This window comes from Malania oleifera, chromosome 5, assembly GCF_029873635.1.
Source record: "Malania oleifera isolate guangnan ecotype guangnan chromosome 5, ASM2987363v1, whole genome shotgun sequence".
NCBI lineage: Eukaryota > Viridiplantae > Streptophyta > Magnoliopsida > Santalales > Ximeniaceae > Malania > Malania oleifera.
In genome coordinates this window covers 29,029,877-29,057,640 of record NC_080421.1, presented here as the reverse complement: position 1 = coordinate 29,057,640, position 27,764 = coordinate 29,029,877, and the positions used below count along the sequence as shown (strand labels likewise).

The 27,764-nt window shown below is 35.1% G+C and overlaps 2 protein-coding genes across 4 annotated transcripts; both read left to right on the top strand.

Moving 5' to 3' along the window:
- The first annotated feature begins 339 nt into the window (after positions 1-339).
- On the top strand, positions 340-2,822 carry LOC131155648 (probable polyamine transporter At1g31830). The gene is made up of 2 exons (XM_058108911.1): positions 340-537; positions 1,063-2,822. The coding sequence occupies exons 1-2, from the start codon at positions 535-537 to the stop codon at positions 2,521-2,523; spliced, it is 1,464 nt and encodes a 487-aa protein (XP_057964894.1). The 5' UTR covers positions 340-534; the 3' UTR covers positions 2,524-2,822.
- A 4,417-nt stretch (positions 2,823-7,239) lies between these two features.
- On the top strand, positions 7,240-27,560 carry LOC131155647 (probable polyamine transporter At1g31830). 3 transcript variants are annotated; one of them, XR_009136869.1, is made up of 3 exons: positions 7,240-7,536; positions 16,039-17,628; positions 27,210-27,560. XR_009136869.1 is itself a non-coding variant. In XM_058108908.1 (2 exons), exons 1-2 carry the CDS (start codon positions 7,387-7,389, stop codon positions 17,497-17,499), a joined length of 1,611 nt encoding a protein of 536 aa, XP_057964891.1. In that variant the 5' UTR covers positions 7,240-7,386; the 3' UTR covers positions 17,500-17,881. The 3 variants fall into 3 exon arrangements, 2 of the variants coding, with proteins under 2 accessions (XP_057964891.1, XP_057964892.1); XM_058108908.1 differs by lacking the exon at positions 27,210-27,560 and having other exon boundaries at positions 16,039-17,881; XM_058108909.1 differs by lacking the exons at positions 7,240-7,536; positions 27,210-27,560 and adding an exon at positions 15,311-15,511 and having other exon boundaries at positions 16,039-17,881.
- The last annotated feature ends 204 nt before the right edge of the window (positions 27,561-27,764 follow it).

The following is a 27,764-nucleotide window of genomic DNA, read 5'->3' as shown; positions in this document are numbered from 1 at the left end:
GGTTTAGTTAACAGTTTTCATTAACCGAAAATTTCGGTTAATTTATCCGAATTTGGCCGAACCAACCGTTTGCTCACCTCTATCTGTAACTATAGCAACAAAAGTTTATAATGACTAAAATAAAATTTTTAAATAATAAAATTAACTTATGATTTCACTCATTTTAAAATTAGTGAGTATATCTAAAACTTTTCAAATACTACTCTCAACTCTATAATTATCTTCCTAAAAACCTAAAGGTCTTGTTAAAAAGAAACGCGCAACCCGCCCACATGAGAGAATGCCACGTCCCCAACATTTGGCGTTTGGCATAAATAAACGATGCCCACCTGGTCTCCCAGGGCTCCCTCCTCCAGAATTTGTTCTCTCTCTCTCTCTCTCTCTCTCTCTCTGGTGGCTGCGTCACCTACCCACCCACACTCGCGCTCTCAATGTGCGCTGAGGGGGTAGAATTCTCATCCTTCGCTCTGCTTTCTGCTCTGCAATGACGGAGGAGATCATGTGCCAAATCCCAGAAGGAACTGCGTCTCCTTTATGGTTCGTTCGACTAGAACTTTTCTTCCTTTGTTCGTCTCATAGTTGCGTGAAATATACCCAATTTTTTTGACTGATCTTCGTAAAAAATGCTCGGTTTCTTCCGATCTCTGTTCGTGGTCCCTATGGATTTAATTTACGAGTAATTTGGGAGACGCCCATTTTTGTTTTTGAACTAATTTCGCAGTTTTTTTTTTCCTGGGTATAATTCCATGGAATCTGAGAACCCATTAGCTTCATCTCTTAATGTATATAGCTCATTTCCTTGTTTAGATTTATAAATTTATTTTTACTCTTGGCAATTCTTTGACGACTATGCTCATTTCATTGTTTAAATTTAGCGACTTCGATTTTAGTCTGGTAATTTCTTGACAACTGTGTGGAAAACTATTTTTTTTTTTATTTAGTCTGAATTTGAGATGATTATATCTGGTTTTTCTTGTTCTTTACTCCTTGAAGAGTATCAAAACTCAAAAACTCAAAACCCACATAGCTCGTTACATGTTCAGAACTTGATTTTGAATGCAGAAGTTGAGGAACACGGCCAATAGATCACCCTCCGTTGCAATGGGAGAGTATAATAGGTCAGAATATGTTGACATTACTGAAGAATCATCTTGTACTAGGGGAAATAATTTCAGGAAAGTTTCCCTTATACCCCTTATATTCCTGATTTTTTATGAGGTTTCTGGAGGGCCATTTGGCGTTGAGGACAGTGTTCAAGCTGCTGGTCCCCTTCTGGCCCTTCTGGGCTTTGTAGTCTTCCCGTTCATATGGAGCATTCCTGAAGCTCTAATTACTGCAGAGATGGGTACCATGTTCCCTGAAGATGGTGGTTATGTTGTTTGGGTTTCGTCTGCCTTGGGGCCATACTGGGGTTTCCAGCAAGGTTGGATGAAATGGCTTAGTGGGGTTATTGATAATGCTCTGTACCCAGTTCTGTTTCTCGACTATCTGAAGTCAGCAATTCCGGCTTTAGATGGTGGCTGGCCCAGGGTTGTGGCAGTATTAGCTTTAACTTTTGTCCTCACTTACATGAACTATAGGGGTTTAACAATTGTGGGATGGACCGCTGTTCTGTTGGGTGTGTTTTCAATCCTTCCTTTTGTGGTTATGGGACTCGTGGCAATTCCGAAGTTGGAGCCTTCAAGATGGTTGGTGGTAAATCTGCATGATGTGAACTGGAATTTGTATTTGAACACTTTATTTTGGAATCTAAATTATTGGGATTCAGTGAGTACACTTGCTGGAGAGGTGAATAACCCAAAGAAAACCCTCCCAAAGGCTTTGTTTTATGCGTTGATCCTAGTTGTTCTTGGTTATTTCTTTCCTCTTTTAATTGGTACTGGAGCAATTCCACTTGAGCGTGACTTGTGGACTGATGGGTATTTCTCAGATATTGCCAAAATGCTTGGTGGAACATGGTTGCGATTTTGGATCCAAGCGGCTGCAGCAATGTCAAATATGGGAATGTTTGTGACTGAGATGAGCAGTGACTCCTTCCAACTTCTGGGTATGGCAGAACGAGGAATGCTTCCCGAACTCTTCAGCAGGAGGTCACGTTATGGAACTCCTTTGATTGGGATTTTGTTTTCAGCTTCTGGCGTGATTTTGCTTTCATGGCTGAGCTTTCAAGAGATAGTGGCTGCAGAAAATTTCTTGTATTGTTTTGGAATGATTTTGGAGTTTATAGCATTTGTGCGGTTAAGGATGAAATACCCGGCTGCATCACGGCCTTACAAGATACCTGTGGGTACAGTTGGAGCCTTTCTTATGTGCATCCCTCCGACCATTTTGATTTGTGTTGTCTTGGCTCTTGCTTCTGTCAAAGTCATGGTTGTAAGCCTAATTGCCGTAGCTATTGGTCTTGTACTCCAGCCTTGTCTGAAGCATGTCGAGAAAAGGAGATGGCTGAAGTTCTCCATAAGTTCTGATCTTCCTGATCTTCATGGTGCTAATCATGAGAATTCTGAATCTTTAATGAGCTGAGAAAGATCTTGTTCGGTCATTCCTAGATATGTAGAAAGACATTCATTGCTACGGTGCTAACTGCTAAGTTTCCATCGCAGGATTCCTTACTCTATGCATTCATCTTGGCAAGCATTTACAAGAAGTGTGGTACGGTAGCATTTGTATCTCATCAAGTTATTATTTGTTCAGACTCTTAGCGGTAGGCTTGTCAAGTTGTCATCCAGTCTTTTAAGCAATGTATGGGAATGACAATGGGAAAGTCGAGGGATTAGCACAATAATTGTATAATATAATACATGTGCTATATGTTTCAATACATTGTGGTATGTCCTGTATTAATTATGCTAGCAATGCATTTATCATGGCTATCATTTCTAAATGTAAGAGTATGATTATGAAAACTATCTATCTTTAACTTTTAATTCTGAGTTACATCAATGAAGAAGTAGGAATTCCAGAGCATACTTTTCTTGAACGCTGGCCTGTCCTTAATTGATCTTTGCACCATCCCACTTTCTCCTTCTCTTGCTTATGACAATCGATGATGACTCTTCTCTCTCCTCCTTACACGGACCTAGTTTTCTTCCCTCCTCCTTCTGTCTTTCCTTCTCTTCTTCTTCTTATAACCTAAGTTACATGGTATCGGAGCAGTTCATTGTTTGCAATTATTGTTCACTCAGTGTTCATCACTACTGTCCATGTACTGTTCATGGATACTGTTGATTGCTACTGCTCTTTTCCCAAATCTTTCTTTTCCTATAACATGGGATCAAAGCTTTATGTCTGATCCTCTGATTTTTTGTGTTCTTTCTTCTCTCCTTTCTTTTAAATAAATTTTCCCTTCACTACTGTTCAGGGAGTGCAAGAAGCAGCTTGAAGGTAGATTGTTTCTCCTCCCTCCCTCTCTCTCTCTCTCTCTCTCTCTCTCTCTCTCTACTTTTGTTTTGTTTCTGTGAAGCTGATTATGTGGGTTGTGTGATATGAATTACTCTGTATGGGTTGGAAAAAGAAACTTAGTGCTGTGTACACACAGCAGATCACTGCTTTAGTCAATTTTTGTGTTTGATGTGTTGAAAGGTTTGTTTCTTATCTTATGTGGTCTGTAGAGCATCTGACCTTTTTGTTTGTGATCTCTTGGGAGATTTTCTTGGTGACTTTTGGAAGAACCAAGTTATGGCTGATCAAAAGTTTCCTTCTCAAGTTACTGTCCATACTCCATCCGGAACTGATACAGTAGGCCCTGCATAGAGTTGGCAGGAAATATCTTAATTGGCTTAGGTTGTGAATGCTGTTTATTGGAGCTAAACACATTCCTACCTAATTCCATTTTATTCCTAAGAATGGACATTCCACCAACCAAGGTCCTAAATTTCGATTTCATCTCAAATTTTGAAGCTCCAAAAGTACGAAAATTTTGACAGAAATTTTGATTTCGATTTGAACAAATAATGGAAATCAGTATGAAAGCATGGAATTCTTTCATGAAGTTTTAGAAATGATTAATAGACATAATAATGTAAGTTTTAGGACTAATATATTTTAAGTAAATACATTTAAACTGTGTATGAGGTGGAGAAATTGTAATATAATATGTGCATCAAACATATTTGTAAGATAATGTACATTAAACATATTTAGTGAATCCATTAATACAAATAAAATTTATAAATCATTTAAATATTATTTTTTATACAAATAATGATAATTTAGATATGAATGGTTAAATAAAATGTTGTTGTAAGTTTATTTTTTCATATAATTTCAAAAGCACTTGTAATAATCTTTTGTTTTGATCAAAATACATAAAATAAATTAAGAGAGAAATTTCACTTCACTCCTAAATCTCTCACTTGAATTCTAAGGAAATTTCATTTCATACTGCATAGTTCAAATTTCGACAAGTTTTGCTAAAATTTTGAGATTTTGTTAAATTCCGGATGATTCGTTGAGATTTCAACGGAAAATATACTAGATAGAAGTCGACTTTAATTTCGATTTCAAGGGTGACGGAAACCAGAATTTTCGACAATTTCATGGAAATTTAAGACCCTGCCACCAACCAAATGTGACCTAAAGGCTTTTCATAGAAATTTGTAGACCTTCTCTACAAAGTTTCCATGTCAGATTGTGGCAAGCGATCCTTAATGGCACCATATCCAAAGGCTTTTTCAATATATCTGCCCATGCTCAAGTATTTGCCCCAGGTTCTTAAGAACATGGAGCATCAAGTGGCAGGGGAGGCTGAGGCCATGGATGTGGCTGTAGTCACCATTGTACTCATTGTGGTAGTAATAATCATGCAATTTCTTAAAATTAATTATCTAACTCACTAGAAGAATGCATTTATCAAAGGCTCAATAACCCAAATTAGATCAAAAAGTAATATCCTAATCAAACTCATGAATTGACGACGACACCCCACGAATGATTGAATCGAATTTTTGACCAGTACCATATCAAATATAAATTTATACAGGTTTCACAAAGCTTAAATTAATGAAGCTCACATTTTCAGAAAAAATGTTGTAAAAATAGCTAGTATTTTTTTTTTTTATTATTATCAATTTTTAAGAAAATAAAATGAAAAGAGAAAATCGCCTTCCAAAACAAAATGGACCCTTAAGATTTTAAATCTCTACTCATTGTAAGTAACAAAACATAAGTAATACTTATTTAAAATAATTCAAACCATGTTTTAAGCACAATATCTAATACTAATAAAAGCATTTTTCAAACTCTATTTTTTTTTTTTCAAATATATAAAATACCTCGATGACTACTCATAACTCCTCTCCGAGTCAAAATAAAATGTTCTTCAACTCCTATTTATTTGCTCTATTGTTATTTCTTCAAATTAAGAATAATAGTTGAAAGATTCGCGAAGCATATGCTTATATAAGTAGTGAGTAAGGTTCAGCTTCTTTAATGATTTGCGTGTCTAAATAAAAGTGTACTTCAAAGTCTCGACTTCTTTAATGGTAAAGTTAAAGAATAAAATATAGTTTTTATTTAACATTTACAAATGCATGGCAAAAATCTTTCATGCATGTGTCAGTGCTGGTCAATATATATACTATTAATTGCCAGCCTCCTTTGTTGATTAAGGGGTGGAGTGTTTTCACTATTGCTCCTCGAGGTCAACAGGCAAAATAATAAATTATTAATTAATAATAATTAATTAATTAATGAGAAATATTTGTATGCAATGGGCATCGTAGCATTTAAAATCCTTTAATCATAAAAATATTATATTAATTTTTGGACAAGTAATGAAAAACCCACATCATTAAAACTGGCACCGGGGAATCACTCGGTTCGATCGTTCTTAACTTTTCTTTTTTAAAAGTAAAAGTTCAATTAATGTGTTTGGTTTTAGTTTTTTAAAGTCAAAGTTTTAAAGATATATACATATATTTAAAAATTTTTAAAAATTTAAAGTAAAAGGGATTGTTTGGTATCACTGTCAAAAATTACGTAAATGAAAATAAAAAACTAAAAATAAAAATTAAAAACTAGAAATCCACAGCTTGTTTGGTTAATATTTGTAAAATTACAGCGATTAGTAACTTAATTTAAATTTTTTTTATTTTCTTCTTTAAATCAAGTAATATTATAAACATATGATTAAAATAATAAAATTGTAAAATAATATACATTAAAAAAGTACTATAACAAAGATAAAAATTATTATAATTAATTTTACTTAATTATTGCACTTTCAAAATTTATTATTTGACATGACAATTGAAAATTAGTGAAATTTATGCATATTATTATTATTATTATTATTTGAAATTTATGACCATTTTTAGTTCAATTATTCATATGATCATTTTATTTTTATTTTTATTTAAAAGTATATAGATGAATTTTTTAATTCAAAAAAACTATTTTTGGATATTAAAATTTCTGACAAAAGATAGTCAAAATAATTAAAAATCATAAAATCTTATTTTTAATTTTTCACAAATAGTAGAAAACCAACAATGCAAAAAAAAAAAAAAAAAAAAAAACTAACAACATAAATAAATATATTTTTATAATATAGTTTTTCATTATGTAAAAGCAAAAACAGAAAATTGAAAACAACAACGATACCAAAGAAACTCTAACGTTTTATCCAATAAATTATTTTATTCATTTTTGTCTTTGATTAGTCCCCTTATAATTTTTACAATCATTCAAATCTTACATTTTCTCTCAAACAACTCTTTTTTCACAAGGAAATCAAAAAAATTTTAAATTATATTAATAAATTCTTTTTTATTAGCTCTTTTCAAAAGATTCTTTTACAAGAACCAAACTAAACTTTATTTATATGAATTCAAAAACTAAAATGACATCTTATTATTGAAATATTTTCTAAATTTTATATAGAGACACACTCCTTACAATTCTATCTTTTTATTAATAGATTAATAGATTACTAGTTTAAGTGGTTAGGTCGAACTTATGACTTTAAAGATCTTAAGGTCACGGTTTTAATTTTTCTTTGAGACATTGCGTCAATGAATTACTAAGGGTACGTTAATAGGTGGACGACTTTCATTCCTCGAATTTGGTGCTGTATTATAGTGTTCAATGTGACATAGGGACTAGTGTCTCAGGTTTTTTTAAAAAAAGAAATGGATTACAAAAACAAGAAAAGATAAATAAATAAAAGAATGAAACTTCTCATTATATATTGGTCGTCCTTTCTCCTCCTTTCACATCACAGCATTCTCTCGCTCTCAGTCTCTCCTTATCTCTCTCTCTCTCTCTCTCTGTTATATCGTGATCTTGGTTTTTCGTCGGGATTTTTAGTTTCGTTCAGTGAAAAGTGCTGCTGGTGGCGGTGCTGCAAAACGAAAGCAGAAACGAGCAAACGTCGGAGATTGTGAGATGGATGCGCCTAGAGAGTCTTTTGGTAGCCGAGAAGCATCAGATCAAACGACCGCCGCTGCGGCGGGCACCGGCGACGTTGTAGATGGAACATTGGCGGGCACTTCCCCTGCCGTCGAAACATCAAACCATCATCCCAACGGCGACCAGGTAACCACTCTCTTTCTGTCTTCTCTCTCTATATGTTGTTTTGGAAAATTTACAGCTGTGCCAAATCCACAAATCAGCAGAATTTAGAGGCAAGGATGGATTTGTTAGCATTTTAGGGGTTTGGGCCTGAAAATTAAAGAAATTATATAATGCATTTTAACGTAAAATTCGCAAAGGAAGAAGGAAACAAAATCTTCAAACGGTGAAAGACGCAGTTTTCGCGGATTTCACACGGAAGCAGCATAAAGAGGCCCCCACTTGCTTACTTTGTTTTGTTTTTCTGCAAAATTTGATTTGGAGGATATTTAAGATATATATATATATATATATATATATATATAATGTCATCTTAGGAATTTTGCATGCTTTTATTTTTTAAGGAACCATGGTTGGATCACAGTGATGTGTGAGTTCACTTAAAATTTCTTCAAGTAGAACAATTCTCATTGGAAGGATATGATAGAGTTTGCATCATCATGTTGGGGCTCTTAGGTAGGTTTTATTTTTTTAAAAGACTATGGTAGGGAAGATTGACTACTCTATTGTGTAGCTTAGGTTTCGATTTTCCGACGTGCTAAGAAAATAATGTGCTATTTTTAAGCAAGTCAAAATAGATAGTATTACCCATCATGCATAGTTAAGGTATCAAAATATGTATATACGGCTCACTATTGATTTATTTATTTTTAAATATATGTTTGTGTGTATGTATACGCCTTTGTAGTCATTTATGATTGGGAAAATGAGTCTTTAGGGTGACTTGCACGTCAACTATTTGTTTGAATCGAGTTTGAGTTTAGGTTATAATTAATGACTTATATTGAAAATGGATTCATCCCAGCCCAACCCAATAAGATAAGGGTCGAGCCGCCCCATTTGGAACATCTGAAAAAAGAAAAATTAGAAAATGGTATCTATGTGAAAAATACCTATAATAAGTAATCGCAGACTAGTTTTAGATAAGTGTTTTTTATTTTTTATTTTTCCTATAATTGGTTCCAAATGATAAATAAATTTGGATTGTGAGACCCATTTTTTCTACTAAAAAAAATAAAGTATATATTCTAAAATATGATTTTTTTAAGGATGTCTTTTTCAATGCTTGGATAATTAGATTTGCGAGTTTTAAGAGGAAATCATCGTTAAGATGGTGAGTGCAATATTCTTTTATAATTTTACTTAGATATGCTGATGTATGAAGAAATTATGTAAAATAAATATATTAAATATATTATTATGTATTTATTAATAGGTGTCCATTTATAATCTGTCTAAAATAAATTTATTAAATATATTATTATTTGTTAATAAATACCCATTACTTAATTGGACATGTTTTCTTCACCTATTAATCAAATAAAGTCAAAACCAAAGTGGTAAAATTTCATCCAAATACTACCTAACCCATTGAGACATTTTGTCAATATTAATCTTCGATAAAATTATCCCATATTTTAATATACCATAATTGACATTATTTTAAAATTTAAATTTTATTTAAAAAATGTACCATATGTTCCGAAAGACGCAAAACACGCGTGTGTCCAATTAATTATTTTTTATGCACCACAAAAAGAAATATTTTATTGGCATATCTCAAATGATATTAGATTAACAACTTGTGGATTAGAGATGCCCTAACCCTAACCCTAACCCAAATCCTAACCCTAACCCTAACCCTAAAAAGACTGTTCTGCCTCTTTTTCTTTTTTTTGGCCTTTTGGGGGAGGGCTGCCCTACCGCAGACAAGAACATTAGCACGTGGGAGGAAGAGAGAACCAAGAGAACTTGGCATTTAGGGCTCCCCCAGCTGTCCTCGATCCCTTGTAAAGTATAGGGCCATAGTGGTGCTCCATGCATGTTCCTTAATTATTAGTAGGGGCATGGTTCCCCTGAGAAAGGGCTACCCTACCTGGCGATTCTTGGCATCTTCCCTCCTTTCATGAAATAATTTTGAAAAATAATTTTTTTACAACTAAATAAGCTCTTAAGTTTTTAACTTGTAAATTTTACAGCCACTAAAATTAGGCTTAGGAGTATGAAATTTGGATTTTCAAGTTCTAAACAAAAGGTAAAGAAAGTTTAATTAGCACAAGACAAATATAGATAATTTGTTTTCCTTATCAAGAATCCTCAATGGTTTTAATTTTGTTTTATGAATTAATTACTCAAATTTTCACCTAATCATCTTTTGGAAGGCTCCCTAAAAGTTAAATCTGTTTTAAAATTTTTGAATTATAATTTTCGAAAGAATGAAAAGAGATGCACAATAAGATTGACTTCAATTCTTTTAAATAATCAGCTGTGTAATAAAAAGCGAAAACGATCGTGCAGTGTAGTAATTACGATGAACAATATGAAAACTATTGTGATGTGAATCGAATAATGAAGATGCATAGCAGAATAAACAACAACAAGTAAATAACACATAACTAGAACAAGAACAACACAAAGATTTACGTGGTTCGGCAGAATGTCTATGTCCATAGGAGCAAGCGACGGCTGAAATTCACTATCTATCGAAACTAGGGTCACAACATTGTATTTATACTAACCGTACATGTACAAAGGGATTAGAAAATTTTCCAATTACCCTTGTATCAATCCACAGAAGATTTGCATCTGTATCTCCAACCTATTAATCTTTCCAGTTCAAATTTCAAAAATAACGCCAAACAAAACCGTCGACGATTACCGTCGATGTACCTAACTACATCAAATCATCAACGGTTTTCTTCCTAACAAGCTACTGGAAGAAACCATTGATATATTTTGCAAACCGTCAACCGTTTTTCTTCAGTTTAGCTTCCTTATTTTCCTCACCTTACTTTCTCTGTACATGTGTTCCACTTGATATAATATATATAATTTTGAGTGAGAGAGAGACGGAGAGCTATCATCATTTGCGTACAAAAGAATGTAGATGAATCAAAAATAAAAATATTAAATAATTTAAAAACTTAAACTACAAATAACGTGATCCTTAAAAATAATAATATATTATTTGGGGTTGCTAAAATATTAACTAAAATTATTAGTTTTTACATTCGGACAAAATATTTAAATCGATTTGGTGACGAGTCCAATAATAGAATCCCTCTCTCTCTCTTTCCCTTTCTTTCTCTCTCTCTAGCCTGAAGCACACGCTTCCCATGCTTTGGGGGCCTTATTCTTTATTTAATATGGACAAATTGACCCATAGAAAGCACCACATGTTATGTCTCCCTCCCACTCTTAATTTTTTTTAATTTTATTTTTTGTGAAACATTTGCCTAAGCTCCCCATAAATAATACAACCACACAAACAGTAGCTTCTCATTTACTCTAGGGCTTAGTCAATAAAGTAGCTTCAATTCTCATCTACACAAATTAAAAATCTCTCATTTCAGTCATTTTCACAATTATGCAAAGGGGAAGACAGTCAATATAAATGCAGCAGCCCCCACTAATTCAACAACGTTACCATCATTAGGTTCAGGTTGACAACGATGTTCTTTGCCCCCCACTTCCACATTTTCTTCCTAACATGAAATATCCGAAGTTAAAAAAATTGAAAAATCAAAAATTATGACATTGGAGGAGACATTCCTGTGATTAAAGTTTACGATTTTTATATTCACAGTTTTAAAATTCAAATTTACAAAGAAGGAAGTGGTATGGAATTGTCTATGGACTATCTTGGATCGTATAATCTTGACCTAATATAAGTGTTTTTAATCAAAAATAAAGCGGAGTCTAAAGTTTGAAATTTCGGACGTGATAGAGCTTTAACTAGGAGGTCTGTAAGCTAGTTGTGTGTATGTTGACATAGGACACTTGTAGCATTACTTTGGTGACTAGATCATGAATAAAATGAAGATCAATATCAATATGTTTCATCATCGAATGCATTTACAGGATTAAGACTTAATTGAGTAGCACCAATATTATCACAAAAATAAATATGAGGGCCTATTTATCGGAATACTGAGTTCATGAAACAATGAGCGAATCCAAATAAGCTTGGAGGTGGTTAAAGTAAGAGCCCAATATTCTACCTCGGTGGAGGAACGGGCCACGGCACATTGCTTCCGCGTGCTCTAGGAAATAGTACAGTCACCCAGAAAAATAAGATAGACAGAGGTGGAGGATCTATTATCCCTATCACATGCCCAATCTGCATTAGAGAACCCTTGAAGAGTGAGATTCTCAGTGTCCTTGAGGAGAATAAGTGCTTTGTTGAAAGTCAAATTGTTTTTCAAGTAGCCCTTTCAACTGATAGAAAATGGAGTGAACATCACTTTTTTGACGGATGGGAAACAACCACCAATACTAGGTAAAATGATCAACAAATGAGGCATAAAATGAAACCCATCAATTGAAATAGAAGACTAGGCCCCCAAAGATTTGAATAGATATATTCAAGAGGATGAGTACTTATAAAAGAAGTGGAAGAAAAAAGGCAATTTGTGACTTTTGTTGCATTGACAAGTAGTACAAAGAGATGTTAAAGAGGTACGAGATGATACAACCGGAATAGAAAAACGACGAATAACGAAATCAAAAATTTTATTGGACAGATGCCCAAGTCGTCTATGCCAAGTGTCAGATGTTATTTGTTCACTAATAAGTGCTAAAACAGAAGACTTGGTAGTAGGAGAAGCCATATTGGCATTGGATAGACACTATTTGACATTTATCACGAAGAAGAGTCACCCCTTGTGCTCCGATCCTTCACAAGAAAATGAAATCGGTGAAACTCAAGATAAACATTATTGGAACAGGTGAAATCATGAATAAAGATCAAGTTCTTGTGAAAATTAGGAACACAAAGAGTATCAGTTAATGCAAAGGGCTTCGAGGAAGAGGGAAAAGTTATAGTGCCAACGTGTGTGACTCGCAAACCTAAGCCATCACCAATGATAACCTCATCCGTGCCATCATACTACGAGTGAGTGGACAAATTGGTAAGATCATAGGTAATATTGTGGGAAGTAGTTGAATCCACAAGCCACTTTTTGTCGTTGGACCTGGTAGTAGTGGCACAATTCATAGACTTCTTGTTGGAAATCGAGCGACAAGTCTTGGTTGAGTGTCCCACTTTGTCATATAGCTGGAAAACAAGTTGGGGCTTACCAGACTGCTCTTGCGATTATAGTGACCAAAGTTATGCGATGCTAACCAGAGGAACCGGTGCTGGAGCATTGGTTGCGGTTGAATTTGGAAGCGATAGTGCGGCACTGAGTGGTGTTTGCAATGGCAACCATGGCAGAGTTGGAATCTTCAACACGTTTCAAGTAGCTTTCGTGGCCAACCAACAAGTCATGAAACTTTTCAAACATAAGAGAAGTCTCACGTGCACGAAGGTGATGTAATGTCACGGAATTCAGGATTGAGGCCATTGAAAACATAAAGAGGAATATCATACGCTGAGATTAAAGAGTCAATCACCGCAAGTTCCTCAACAAGAACCTTGATGGCATGGAGATACTACGAGACCGAGCGAGACTCTCACTAAATGAGAGTCAACTCCTCTTTAAGATGCATAACACAAGTACGTGAATGATTAGCATACAATCAATACAACTTGGACCATGCATCACGAGCAGTGGATGAAGCAACAATGAGTGGCATCACTAGTTTAGAGACAAATGCAAGGATGGCGCGAAGGATCAACTTTATTTTTCCTGAGCCAACGCTAGAAGGCCGGATTAGAGACATCTGGAGAAGATGATTCGACAAAGAAGGTGCTGGTGGAAAGCGTCGGTGATGGACATACAGTAATACCGTCAATATAGCCCTAGAGATCATAGCCAATGAGCCAGGACGGAAATTGGGCGCACCATGAAGGAAAGTTGGAAGGGGTCAGTTTCAAAAGAAGTTGGAAGCTGACATTAATAACAACAAGATGGTTGTTACAACTGCCAGTAAGTTCGAAATTATTGACAATCATAGACTTAGGGGATGCGACCATGAGAAAAAAAAAACTTGTTAAAGAAATGAGCTCTGATATCATAAAGATTTTTTTATAAAGAATTTGCAGAATACTTTTATTCATATGAAGATGTCCTCTATATAAGAATTGTACAAAGTACGGTAGTTATAAATTCAAAAATATTCAAATAACTTAAGAAGAATATCTTAGGCTATCGAACATCAGCAAATATTCAAATAATATAACAAGAAAATCCTTGGTTAAATCAGCAACGGACAAAACCATGGTCAGTTTCCTTCAAACCGTCGAAAGTTTCCTTTTGAATTAGTTTCTGTTTGAAACCATCGATGGTCTATGCAAAACCGTCGATAATTTTCAAATAATTTGGTACAACTATATGATTTCTTTTATAATGTCCATTATGACCCATAGAGGTCATCGATAGAGATAACTACCCCCTCCCCCCTGAACACAGTTTACAACTATTATCGTACTGTGCTCTCCAAACCTACATGAACTGTTTATGATATTATAAAAAAAGCTGAGATTTTTAAGGAATTTTGCCATTTGAATATCTTCAATAGCAATTTGATTTTCTCATAATAAAATGTTAATTATAGCACTATTTTGTTTATAATTTGTGCAATTTAACAATGATGTGTTTATAAAATACCAGCAAAATTCGTATATATCAACAGCTAAAATTGTTTTACACTTGATATGACATTGATAAGACTTGCCAAGATGATCTAAAACCACACTTTTGTTATGATATTAGTAGCTGCTATGAGCCTACCCTTAGAAGAATAAGAAAAATCAAAAGAAGAAATCCATTCATGAAGTGACAATTCTATTTCTATCATAAATATATATCCATAACTAGGGTGAACATAATTCGGGAAAACCTGAATTAATCGATCGAAATTGATCAGTTCGGTTTGGTTAAGAACACAAGATTGATCGGTTTGTTTATGGTTTTAAATCGATTAATCGGTTCAGTTAAGTGGAATGTTAATTTGGTTAATCGAAATAATCGATTTAATAATTAATTAAAATTTAAATATAAATTAGTATATGTTAATTTGTTAATATGTTAATTAGTATACGGTAATTTGTTAATATGTTAGTTAATATATGTTAATTTGTTAATATGTTAATTAGTATTTGAAAAAAAAATCTACAATTATATTATGTTTTTATTAATTAATTTCAAATTAATTCGGTTAACTAAACTACCCGAAAAGGTAATTCAGTCGGGTTCGGTTCGGTTCGGCTCCTCTATTCGGTCTGTTTGGTTAACAGTTCTCATTAACCGAAAATTTCGGTTAATTAACCACATTTGACCAAACCAACCATTTGCTCACCTCTATCCGTAACTATAGTAGCAAAAGTTGATTGGGACTAAAACAAAATTTTTAAATAATAAAATTAACTTATGATTTCACTCACTTTAAATTTAGTGAATAATGACTATATCTAAAACTTTCCCAAACGCTACTCTCAACTCTATTATTATCTTCCTAAAAGCCTACAGGTCTTGTTAAAAATTTGAAAAATATTTAGAAAAAAAAAAAAGAAAAATTTTGAATTAGTATATTTTTTATGTTTGCTTAACAAGAAAAGTGAAATAAAAAAGAAGAAATAAAAAAAATACCAAATCTATAAACATAAAAAAATTAATTATACTTATCATTAAGATTGTCGGTGGCATGCCAATAAATCAAGCTAAACAGTGCACATCTCCACACGATCCGACCTTTCAACTAAACCCGAAACGCGCGACCCGCCCGCATGAGAGAATGCCACGTCCCCAACATTTGGCGTTCGGCATAAATAAATGATGCCCACCTGGTCTCCCAAGCTCCCTCCTCCAGAATTTGTTCTCTCTCTCTCTCTCTCTCTCTCTCTCTCTCTCTGGTGGCTGCGTCACCTACCCACCCACACTCGCGCTCTCAATGTGCGCTGAGGGGGTAGAATTCTCATCCTTCGCTCTGCTTTCTGCTCTGCAATGACGGAGGAGATCATGTGCCAAATCCCAGAAGGAACTGCGTCTCCTTTATGGTTCGTTCGACTAGAACTTTTCTTCCTTTGTTCGTCTCATAGTTGCGTGAAATATACCCAATTTTTTTGACTGATCTTCGTAAAAAATGCTCGGTTTCTTCCGATCTCTGTTCGTGGTCCCTATGGATTTAATTTACGAGTAATTTGGGAGACGCCCATTTTTGTTTTTGAACTAATTTCGCAGTTTTTTTTTTTTCCTGGGTATAATTCCATGGAATCTGAGAACCCATTAGCTTCATCTCTTAATGTATATAGCTCATTTCCTTGTTTAGATTTATAAATTTATTTTTACTCTTGACAATTCTTTGACGACTATGCTCATTTCATTGTTTAAATTTAGCGACTTCGATTTTAGTCTGGTAATTTCTTGACAACTGTGTGGAAAAATATTTTTTTTTTTATTTAGTCTGAATTTGAGATGATTATATCTGGTTTTTCTTGTTCTTTACTCCTTGAAGAGTATCAAAACTCAAAAACTCAAAACCCACATAGCTCGTTACATGTTTAGAACTTGATTTTGAATGCAGAAGTTGAGGAACACGGCCAATAGATCACCCTCCGTTGCAATGGGAGAGTATAATAGTTCAGAATATGTTGACATTACTGAAGAATCATCTTGTACTAGGGGAAATAATTTCAGGAAAGTTTCCCTTATACCCCTTATATTCCTGATTTTTTATGAGGTTTCTGGAGGGCCATTTGGCGTTGAGGACAGTGTTCAAGCTGCTGGTCCCCTTCTGGCCCTTCTGGGCTTTGTAGTCTTCCCCTTCATATGGAGCATTCCTGAAGCTCTAATTACTGCAGAGATGGGTACCATGTTCCCTGAAGATGGTGGTTATGTTGTTTGGGTTTCGTCTGCCTTGGGGCCATACTGGGGTTTCCAGCAAGGTTGGATGAAATGGCTGAGTGGGGTTATTGATAATGCTCTGTACCCAGTTCTGTTTCTTGACTATCTGAAGTCAGCAATTCCGGCTTTAGATGGTGGCTGGCCCAGGGTTGTGGCAGTATTAGCTTTGACTTTTGTCCTCACTTACATGAACTATAGGGGTTTAACAATTGTGGGATGGACGGCTGTTCTGTTGGGTGTGTTTTCAATCCTTCCTTTCGTGGTTATGGGACTCGTGGCAATTCCGAAGTTGGAGCCTTCAAGATGGTCGGTGGTAAATCTGCATGATGTGAACTGGAATTTGTATTTGAACACTTTATTTTGGAATCTAAATTATTGGGATTCAGTGAGTACACTTGCTGGAGAGGTGAATAACCCAAAGAAAACCCTCCCAAAGGCTTTGTTTTATGCGTTGATCCTAGTTGTTCTTGGTTATTTCTTTCCTCTTTTAATTGGTACTGGAGCAATTCCACTTGAGCGTGACTTGTGGACTGATGGGTATTTCTCAGATATTGCCAAAATGCTTGGTGGAACATGGTTGCGATTTTGGATCCAAGCGGCTGCAGCAATGTCAAATATGGGAATGTTTGTGACTGAGATGAGCAGTGACTCCTTCCAACTTCTGGGTATGGCAGAACGAGGAATGCTTCCTGAACTCTTCAGCAGGAGGTCACGTTATGGAACTCCTTTGATTGGGATTTTGTTTTCAGCTTCTGGCGTGATTTTGCTTTCATGGCTGAGCTTTCAAGAGATAGTGGCTGCAGAAAATTTCTTGTATTGTTTTGGAATGATTTTGGAGTTTATAGCATTTGTGCGGTTAAGGATGAAATACCCGGCTGCATCACGGCCTTACAAGATACCTGTGGGTACAGTTGGAGCCTTTCTTATGTGCATCCCTCCGACCATTTTGATTTGTGTTGTCTTGGCTCTTGCTTCTGTCAAAGTCATGGTTGTAAGCCTAATTGCCGTAGCTATTGGTCTTGTACTCCAGCCTTGTCTGAAGCATGTCGAGAAAAGGAGATGGCTGAAGTTCTCCATAAGTTCTGATCTTCCTGATCTTCATGGTGCTAATCATGAGAATTCTGAATCTTTAATGAGCTGAGAAAGATCTTGTTCGGTCATTCGTAGATATGTAGAAAGACATTCATTGCTACGGTGCTAACTGCTAAGTTTCCATGTCAGGATTCCTTGCTCTATGCATTCATCTTGGCAGGCATTTACAAGAATTGTGGTACGGTAGCATTTGTATCTCATCAAGTTATTATTTGTTCAGACTCTTAGCGGTAGGCTTGTCAAGTTGTCATCCAGTCTTTTAAGCAATGTATGGGAATGACAATGGGAAGTCGAGGGATTAGCACAATAATTGTATAATATAATACATGTGCTATATGTTTCAATACATTGTGGTATGTCCTGTATTAATTATGCTAGCAATGCATTTATCATGGCTATCATTTCTAAATGTAAGAGTATGATTATGAAAACTATCTATCTTTAACTTTTAATTCTGAGTTACATCAATGAAGAAGTAGGAATTCCAGAGCATACTTTTCTTGAACGCTGGCCTGTCCTTAATTGATCTTTGCACCATCCCACTTTCTCCTTCTCTTGCTTATGATAATCGATGATGACTCTTCTCTCTCCTCCTTACACGGACCTAGTTTTCTTCGCTCCTCCTCCTGTCTTTCCTTCTCTTCTTCTTCTTCTTCTTCTAACCTAAGTTACATGGTATCAGAGCAGTTCATTGTTTGCAATTATTGTTCACTCAGTGTTCATCACTACTGTCCATGTACTGTTCATGGATACTGTTGATTGCTACTGCTCTGTTCCCAAATCTTTCTTTTCCTATAACATGGGATCAAAGCTTTATGTCTTATCCCTCTGATTTTTGCTGTTCTTTCTTCTCTCCTTTCTTTTAAATAAATTTTCCCTTCACTACTGTTCAGGGAGTGCAAGAAGCAGCTTGAAGGTAGATTGTTTCTCCTCTCTCTCTTTCTCTCTCTCTCTCTCTCTCTCTCTGTTTACTTTTTGTTTTGTTTCTGTGAAGCTGATTATGTGGGTTGTGTGATATGAATTACTCTGTATGGGTTAGAAAAAGAAACTTAGTGCTGTGTACACACAGCAGATCACTGCTTTAGTTTAGCGACATGCAATTTTTGTGTTTGATGTGTTGAAAGGTTTGTTTCTTATCTTATGTGGTCTGTAGAGCATCTGACCTTTTTGTTTGTGATCTCTTGGGAGATTTTCTTGGTGACTTTTGGAAGAACCAAGTTATGGCTGATCAAAAGTTTCCTGCTCAAGTTACTGTTCATACTCCATCCGGAACTGATACAGTAGGCCCTGCATAGAGTTGGCAGGAAATATCTTAATTGGCATAGGTTGTGAATGCTGTTTATTGGAGCTAAACACATTCCTACCTAATTCCATTTTATTCCTAAGAATGGACATTCCACCACCAACCAAGGTCTTAAATTTCGATTTCGTCTCAAATTTTGAAGCTCCAAAAGCACAGAAATTTTGACAGAAATTTTGATTTCAATGTCAGTTTTGATTTCGATTTGAACAAATAATGGAAATCATTATTAAAGCATGGAATTCTTTTATGAAGCTTTAGAAATGATTAATAGACATAATAATGTAAGTTTTAGGATTAATATATTTCAAGCAAATACCTTTAAGCTGTGTATGAGGTGGAGAAATTGTAATATAATATGTGCATCAAACATATTTGTAAGATAATGTACACTAAACATATTTAGTGAATCCATTAATACAAATGAAATTCATAAATCATTTAAATATTATTTTTTATACGAATGGTTAAATAAAATGTTGTTGTAAGTTTATTTTTTCATATAATTTCAAAAGCACTTGTAATAATCTTTTGTTTTGATCAAAATGCATAAAATAAATTAAGAGAGAAATTTCACTTCACTGCTAAATCTCTCATTTGAATTCTAAGGAAATTTCATTTCATACTGCATAGTTCAAATTTCGACAAGTTTTGCTAAAATTTTGAGATTTCGATAAATTCCGGATGATTCGTTGAGATTTCAACGGAAATTATGCTAGATAGAAGTCGACTGCTATTTCGATTTCAAGGATGATGGAAACCAGAAATTTCGACAATTTCATGGAAATTTAAGACAATGCCACCAACCAAATGTAACCTAAAGGATATGAGTCCTGGCTTAGGGATGACTACTTTCTCATGACTTGGTTGAGTAGCACGGACCAAAACTGCCCTCCAACTTTATGCTCTTTAACACTGCAAATCAGATATAAGATGCTGTTTGTGAATCATGTCCTCAAGAAGAATATTTTAACTTTCCAGAGTTTATCAGCTTTATGAAAAATTACATTCAAGTTGAAAATGGATCAAGGTAGTTCACTGAAAGTTACTATACAACTTTATCATGACTTGTCAAGTCTGCCACAGGCTTAGAGTTGGGTCAACTTATTGGTTTTGGCCTGACCGTACCTTCTCTACAAAGTTTCCATGTCAGATTGTGGCAAGCGATCCTTAATGGCACCATATCCAAAGGCTTTTTCAATATGTCTGCCCATGCTCAAGTATTTGCCCCAGGTTCTTAAGAACACGGAGCATCAAGTGGCCCTGGTAGGAGACCTCTATCAGGGGAGGTTGAGGCCATGGATGTGGCTGTAGTCACCATTGTACTCATTGTGGTAGTAATAATCATATTTTTGATGAATGTTGCTGTTAGATTGCCACTTCACCTAAAAGCTTAAGCTGCCACACGGGCAGCTTGAGAGTGCATGGGAAGATAAAACACACGATAAATATTGAATTACACCTATTACAGGGTAATACAATAATTTTTTGAACACCACAAAATAAATGTGGTCAACAAGACTAGAACTCAAGCGCTCCTGGTAACCTGGCCCTGGTACCATGTTATATTACAACTTTACCTAAAAGCTTAAGCTATTAGGTTGTGGGCCAACAATGTATGTCAAGCCTTAATAGTTGGGATAAATTTGGAAAACCAGCATAGACTAAATTGGTAGATTGGTACCTTATTAGTGATAGCAGTTGTGTTTCTGTTGGTTCCTTATTTTTACTTACAATGACCATTCAAATGTAGGTCCTAAATCCTTTTGCACTAATGCTACTCGTTACTTTATTAGCCACATGCTTTCTGCTGTTTTGTATGGCACTGCACATTAACATTTGTTATTTCCTAACTTACATTATTTCATGTTCCCCCACACACATTTGGGTGTGTTGCATTTGTTTCAGAATTTATCTTTTAAGTTATCAAGGGAATTTTTTAATTATTTTTGGTATTCCCGTACTCTCACTAATTTGTAAATTGCCAGTGCATACACCTTTTATTTTTGAGAACACACAATACTGTTCTTTGGATGGATCTGCAATGGCTGCTAATCTGTTATCAAATACTCCTGGTTTCTCCGTGCCATTTCAAGTTGATGTGGATATTCCCTTCTCTTTCCGTGTCTTCTACCTCCTAGTGACATATCTGCTTCCTGTCCTTTACAGGTCTACTGAAAATATGTGAGATGGCACCACTTTTACCTGTGCCTAAAACAAACCATCTGCTTCTTTTGAAGATCCACTTCTTGTGTTCAAAACCTGATCTTTGCATTGCTATCCACAAGCTTACACTGTTGCACACTGCCATGCTCTTGCTTTATCATCTACTGTCAACCTCAATTTTTATAACGAAGCACTCAAAAGTTGTTGTGTTGACTACCTTGAAATATTTTCCTAGTTGCCTGATTACATTCAACTTCTTACATACCTTGCTGTGTGTCGAAATTGGCCACTCTACCAACGTCATGTGAAGGATTTGGAGGGAGTGGTGTATATGGAGGAACCACCAGGGTTTGTTGCTCAAGAGGAGAATGTTGGGAAAGATTGTAGATTGAAAAAGGATGTTTGTGGGTTAAGCAGTCCATGCATGCTTGGATTGAAAAGTTAGTCATGTTTTTATCTTCTACATTTTTCTCAGGAAACATTCTGACCTTGTGCGGAGATGCAACTTTGGAATAGTGGTTGGATTGATTGTGTAGATGACATTATTATTTTTGTTGATGATGTGAATGAAATTGAAGAGGTGAAACTATATCTAGAAAAACACTTTGAAAAAAGGTTTTTGGAGAGCTATGGTGTTTCCTTGGTGTTGATGAAGCTAGTTGTACAGGAGGAATTTGTGCATCATAGAGGAAGTGCTTGAGAAATCTACTTTTAGAGACTATTATGCTCGGGGCTAAACCACCAGCCAGTAGAAACCTCAATGGAGGTGAATGCTAAACTTGAAGATATTGATAGTCAAAAAAAAGGAGGATCATAAATGATACAGGTGGCTGGTTGGTAAGCTCCTCTACTAAACAAGCTACGCATCATGTTTGTTGTTACTGTTATTAGCCAATTTATGGTTAATAGAATTTTGAGTTATTTTAAGAGTACTCAAGGTAAGGGATTGATCTATAAAGTATAAATCACTTGGACATCTTGAGATTGTTGGTTATCATATAGGCTCTAGATATGATGAGATTAACTAGAGGGTATTGTATATGTGGGAGGTAATCTTGTATGTTGAAAAAAAAGAAACAAAATGTGATTTCTAGATCAAGATTAGAAGCTGAACACAGAGCTGTCATATGCTGTGTGTGAGAAGATGTGGTTGAAACCCCCAAATCTAGGAATTTGGTGTTTCTTGTGCTAAATCCATGATCATGTATTGTGGGATCAGGTTTACATCTTTGTGGCTAGTATTCTTATATTTCATGAGACAACAAAGCATATTGAAGTAGATTTCCTTTGTGTATGAGATGTTGTAATGTCAAAGAAGATTTCTATATCTTATGTTAAGCCGGAAGAGCTACTAGCTGATGCCTTCACTAAATCAACTGGGAGCATTTGTTTTTCACATATTTGTAGCAAGCTGGGCACAGGAATTATATATGCCCCAGCTGGAGGGTAAGTGCTAGGAGGTTAAGTATAAATGTTTTTTTAATAAAGGGGTACTACTAATTAATAACAATAGGAGGTTATTTGTCAAAACATTATTCATAAGGGCGTAATTTTTTAAATACAATAATATTATAATTGGCTCCACTCTCCCAAAAGAATGATGATCAGCTGGTTCTCTCTCCTCCTCACATCAGTCTAGTTCTCCTCTCTCCTTGTAATTTTTTGTCATATGTAACAATAAGCAACTCTAAATCTAAGTACCCAAAAAAAAAAAAAAAAATCTAAATCTTGGCCCCTTTAGTTGAGAAGACTAAAATGGTGAACATCCTTTGGGGGGTGTTTTGTGAGGATTTCCTGTAATGTGGTCTCCAGAATAATGACCATACGTGTTTGGAAATGCCATGGGAATCCTACATGGCAGAACATGGCATTTAGAACCCACTCCCTTTTAGGATATTTGAATTCTAACATGATTTCATTTTTCCTGAAGATAAAACCATTCCCATTATTTTTCCCAAAGGACAACACTGCCACTGCACAATTTCACAACGAAGATCCCTTATCTTGATCAAAAAGAAGCCCTAGCGCCCACACCGCAGCCACCTCCTCTTCACTAATGCTGTCTGAGCTGCCTTGTAACATATTTCAGCATCATCTCAACTCTCCAATAAGCTGTAATCTCTGAAGCTTTTTCCACATTTAGCTTCATTTTTTCCTCTTCAGTTTTATATTTTCTTTTTCCATGGTGGTTGATCTATAGATCTGCTCCTCATAGTTGTTGATATGCTATTGACACATTTGTTTTGCCTTACTCTGCCAATTTATATGCGATTGTTCAGAAGCTAAGAAAATCAAATGCTGACACATGACATGGACATGACTCAGTACTGACCTGGTGATAGGGTAATTTTTAAAAACTAGGATATAACATGGTGGACATACATCAATTAATTAATTTAAAAATGTGTATATATATATATATATATTATACATACATGTAGGCATATTTGGTATTATTGTTGCCCTTTTGAATGTAAAACCTTCAAGTAGAGTAAATTGAATGTGAAATATATGCATTATTATCATACACATTCAACTGATAAATTTCATCCGCATAAACATCCACTTGAGTGTCATTGAACTCATGACATAACACAAATCCATCTATTGGGAACATGAAAAACTGTACAAACAAAAAGCATGAAAAACTAAAATGACCAGATGCATCCTAAAGGTTTTTGATGAAAATAAATTAATTTGTTTTCTGACAAATGTTGGACACATGTAGAGTTTAAAATACTTGAGGGGTTTTGGAGTGTCCAAGCTTCCAGTTTAGAAGCATGTTGTCTTATTTGCTAAAAATGAATTTCCACTTCAATTTTTGATTTTTTTTTAAAAAATGGTTGTTTATCTGATACTTCCATGATTTCACTTTTCCCATTCTTACCCCCAGCTGAATTTGAATATCATGATGATTGGTAATTTCAAGTGAGATTATTTAATCCTTTTCTCCAATCTGCTTCTGGTATGTGCCTTTCTGTGCTTTCCAATTTTTATGTTAGTTTTGATGAATTAAAAAAAAAGTGCTGATGCCAATGTTTTTTTTATTTCTGCTCTCTATGGAACAAGTTGACACTACTTAGATTGCCTCAGTCTTTATTTTTTGGCTGCAAAAGCTATTTTCATTTTCTGCCGGTGATAGAAGGATTTTAGTTGTTAAAAATTTGCTTGTGTGTTTGAGCTTTTAGACATTACTTCTATATTCTCTTGGATTGACAAATAAATAGTATATTTGCTCAGATATCTGAACTCAGATTTTCAGGACTAATATCATAATGGTTTTATATATGCTTTATCTGTTATAATATAAGGTTACATTTGGTCTGGAATGAAATAGAAATGTAATAAAAGTTGTATATGAATATGATAATTTAGAAAGTTACTCATGCAAATTCTTGTAGTAATCCATCCAACATGGAATAAGATAGGATTAGACATTTGTATGCTGAAATTTGGTAATAGCTTGTCCTCATCCATTCCTAAATTTTTGCATGGTCATTTAATTTATGATGGCAACAAATCTTCTTTTGTAAGTTGTCAAATTCTTACATTCCTGACCTTTCTATTCCTAGGAAGAGACATTTCATGAACTAAACGTAACCTAAAAGGATTTGGGCCTTTATGCTTGATTAGTTATGTTGTATATTTATATGCTTGTGTGGATTTGGCTCTTTATGCTTGATCTGTTATGTTTTATATTTATATGCTTTAGTTTCCCCACTTTTCTTTGCAGAGTTATCTGATTATCTTAGTCCAGAAATAGTTTGTTGTTTTTGTTGCTTCACCTGCAAATGTTGGAGAGCTAATATTTTCAACTACTCGTCCTTATAATTTATGCTCTCAAGTCTCAACATTATGTATGTGGGAAGAAAGGGAGTGGGAGTGGGAGTGGGAGTGGGGTTGGGGGTGGCATGACTATAGAGTAGATGGCTGCCATTTTCTTGTACATCATTCACATGATATAGAAAATAGGATTCTCAAGCATAAACTCATATGGTCTAGTGGGACAGACAGTAGACAATTCCATGTTGTGTTGAATTGAGCCAATGCTTGAGAGCTGCACCAATGAGAAGTGGAAATGGCTCAAGGTATAAAATTAAAGTAATATATTTTCTTGTTGCTGGTTGTGTGATATGTTAGGCTTAAATGATACATAATATGTATCTTACTCACAGAATTATTTATGATCGTTAGATGGTATTCATATCAAGGTCAATGTAGTCTATGTAGATGTGAAAGATAAGTCCTAGTATTGCACAAGACAAAAATTAAATGACGACAAATATCTTGTGTTTGCAGGAGTCACTTGTGATTTATTACGTATTACTGGATGGCAGGGTTTTGCTGCAGATTCTCAGGCTTTGAGGGATCCCATCATGTGGACTATAGTATCTTAAGGCTCCTATTTATCAAGCTTAGAATTAAAACTTTATGGTCACTTGAAAACTCTTTGGGATTCTCTCTCTCTCTCTCTCTCTCTCTCTTTTCTTTTTTTGGTGGAAGGATATGGTGATTTATCACTATTTTGGTTTTTTGACTTTGATTAGGTTCTTGTAAAGAAATATAAATTTATGTGTTTTAGGTGTTATGATAATCTTGTTGAAACAACACTAGGATATTCATTCCGCTGCCAACCACTAAGTTTATTTAAACAATAGCAGAACACTCTTTTTATGCTAAACAACATATTCTTAGCTTTGTGGGAGTACTTAATGAATGAACTGGACAAAAAGATTCTTGTATGACAGTAATTTTATTTCCTGGCATAATATAAAGGGAAGTGAGTTTTGTAGGGGCATTTAGGATAATTTGAATGAATCACCCCCTTATGACTCAGCAGATTCTTTACCTTCATTTAATTTCTCGTAGCTATGCTTATAGTTACATTATTATTATACCAGTCGTGCATCACTCAATAAAATGCAACCCTTAGCTAGTAATGATGAGTGATTCTCAGCTGAACACCTTATAATTGGCATGTGGGATTAGCAGAATCTGTATTTTCTTCCTCCATTTAATGATTTTAGAAATCATATCATCCCAGCTGGCCATATCTCTATGTTCTGTTTGGCATTCTGCTTTATTTGACCTTTTATAGCAAATAAGGAGAAGAAAAATATGAGATGAAAATTCGGATTTTGTATGGTCATGGTAACATGTTACCCAGTAGCTAACACTTTTTGTAGCGGCAAACATTGCATCTTCATAGACCCTTTTGTGCGTGAACTGCATTTTGAATTAATTCCACACAAGCCTTTCCTTTTTTATTTTTTTATTTTTACATTTCTTTTGGCTTGCTAGCCCATTCATTGTACTGAAACTTGTAGACTATATGAGACCAAATATGGATCTGGTTTTTTTAAGATTCATGCCTGAAGAACTTGAGGGGGAGAGAAAGGATAGACAAAAAGGCACAATAAATTTTGATATGCATGAGGCAATATTTTTTATGGTGTTCTTTTAATTGTTTATCCTTACAAGCTATTACTAACTAAATATGTTAAGATTGTGTTAGGAATCTCATGGCTTCAAGGTTAGGTTTGCTTACTTAGTGTTTTATATCCTGTTTTGTTTATTTAAGCATAGGGTTTGATGAGAATGACTCAGGTGCCCCAGGTTCACGTGCCATCATCCTATAAAAATTATGCCATGTAAACAGTGCGACTCAACACAAACTAGTATGTTGTTTTATTGGACAAGGGCACATTGTTGGGCTTTTATGGAGCCTAGTTGCGTTCGATTTGGATGATGACCCGACTTTTTTTTAATGAGAGATTTCTATCCTAAGGTTTAGTCCATGAAGCGAAGGATTGAACCATACTCGTGGGGGTGCCCAAGGGAAAATTTTTTGGGCCCATTTTGTAGCCCATTCAGAAGCATGTGCGTAGCATATAAAATGATTGTTTTTGGGTGATTAGGTCAAGCGGTCACACTTCGCGAGAGAGCGAGAGAGAGAGTATTGTACCGCCATACTCTCTGTATTTTTCTTCCTGATAATAGTGAAATCCTTACAACTCCGTGGACGTAGGCAAAATTCCTGAACTACGTAAATACTGTTTTGCGCGTGTGATTGATTTTTCTTTGGCATGTATTCATTCTCTATTTTGTTTCTCACAAGTTTTGGGAATTTGTTGTTAATTCTCAACACACACCCCGGGAGCAACAGTGCAGAGTCTTCAACAATAAAGAAGGGATTCCACTCATTCAGTAGCCTGTTTTGCGGCATTCTTTTGATTGGATTTAGATAATACATCAATTCAGCAACATAACATTTTGTTTTTGAAATTTGTCAGGGGTGTTCTATGGTCCACCAGCATGCCTTGAGGAGTATCTCTTTGGACTCGCCTTTAACCTCCACTGGCAGCAACATGCTTCTCTCAGTCAGCAGCGTAATCACAGCCACTTTTCTTTTAATGTTCTTGCTGTTTTCATTCCCCCCCCCCCCCCTTTCTCTTCTATTTTTCTTGTCGTATTCCTCTTCCAGCCTGCAGTTGTCATTCTCTACATATGTTTGGCATGCTTTACTTCTATTTAGCTCATATCTTCAAATGCGGTGTATTGGATAAACATAGTTTAGAGAATGTTTTATAGCATAAGATAATGAAATAGATAGTTTAAAAAATATGAAGAACATTTTTAGCAAATATGCAAGTGGATGGATGGCATCAAGCAACCACAAGGCACAGAACACAGCAGGAAAAATTGTTCATAAGAGCTTTTTTGAATTCCTGGACTATCCATCTCAAGTCCTGTGAAAATTAGAGAGAGAATCAAGAGGTGTACAATAGAAAATTTTCTATTTCATTGTGTATCTAGAATGGATCTGTACATGGGTATTTATACAGGGA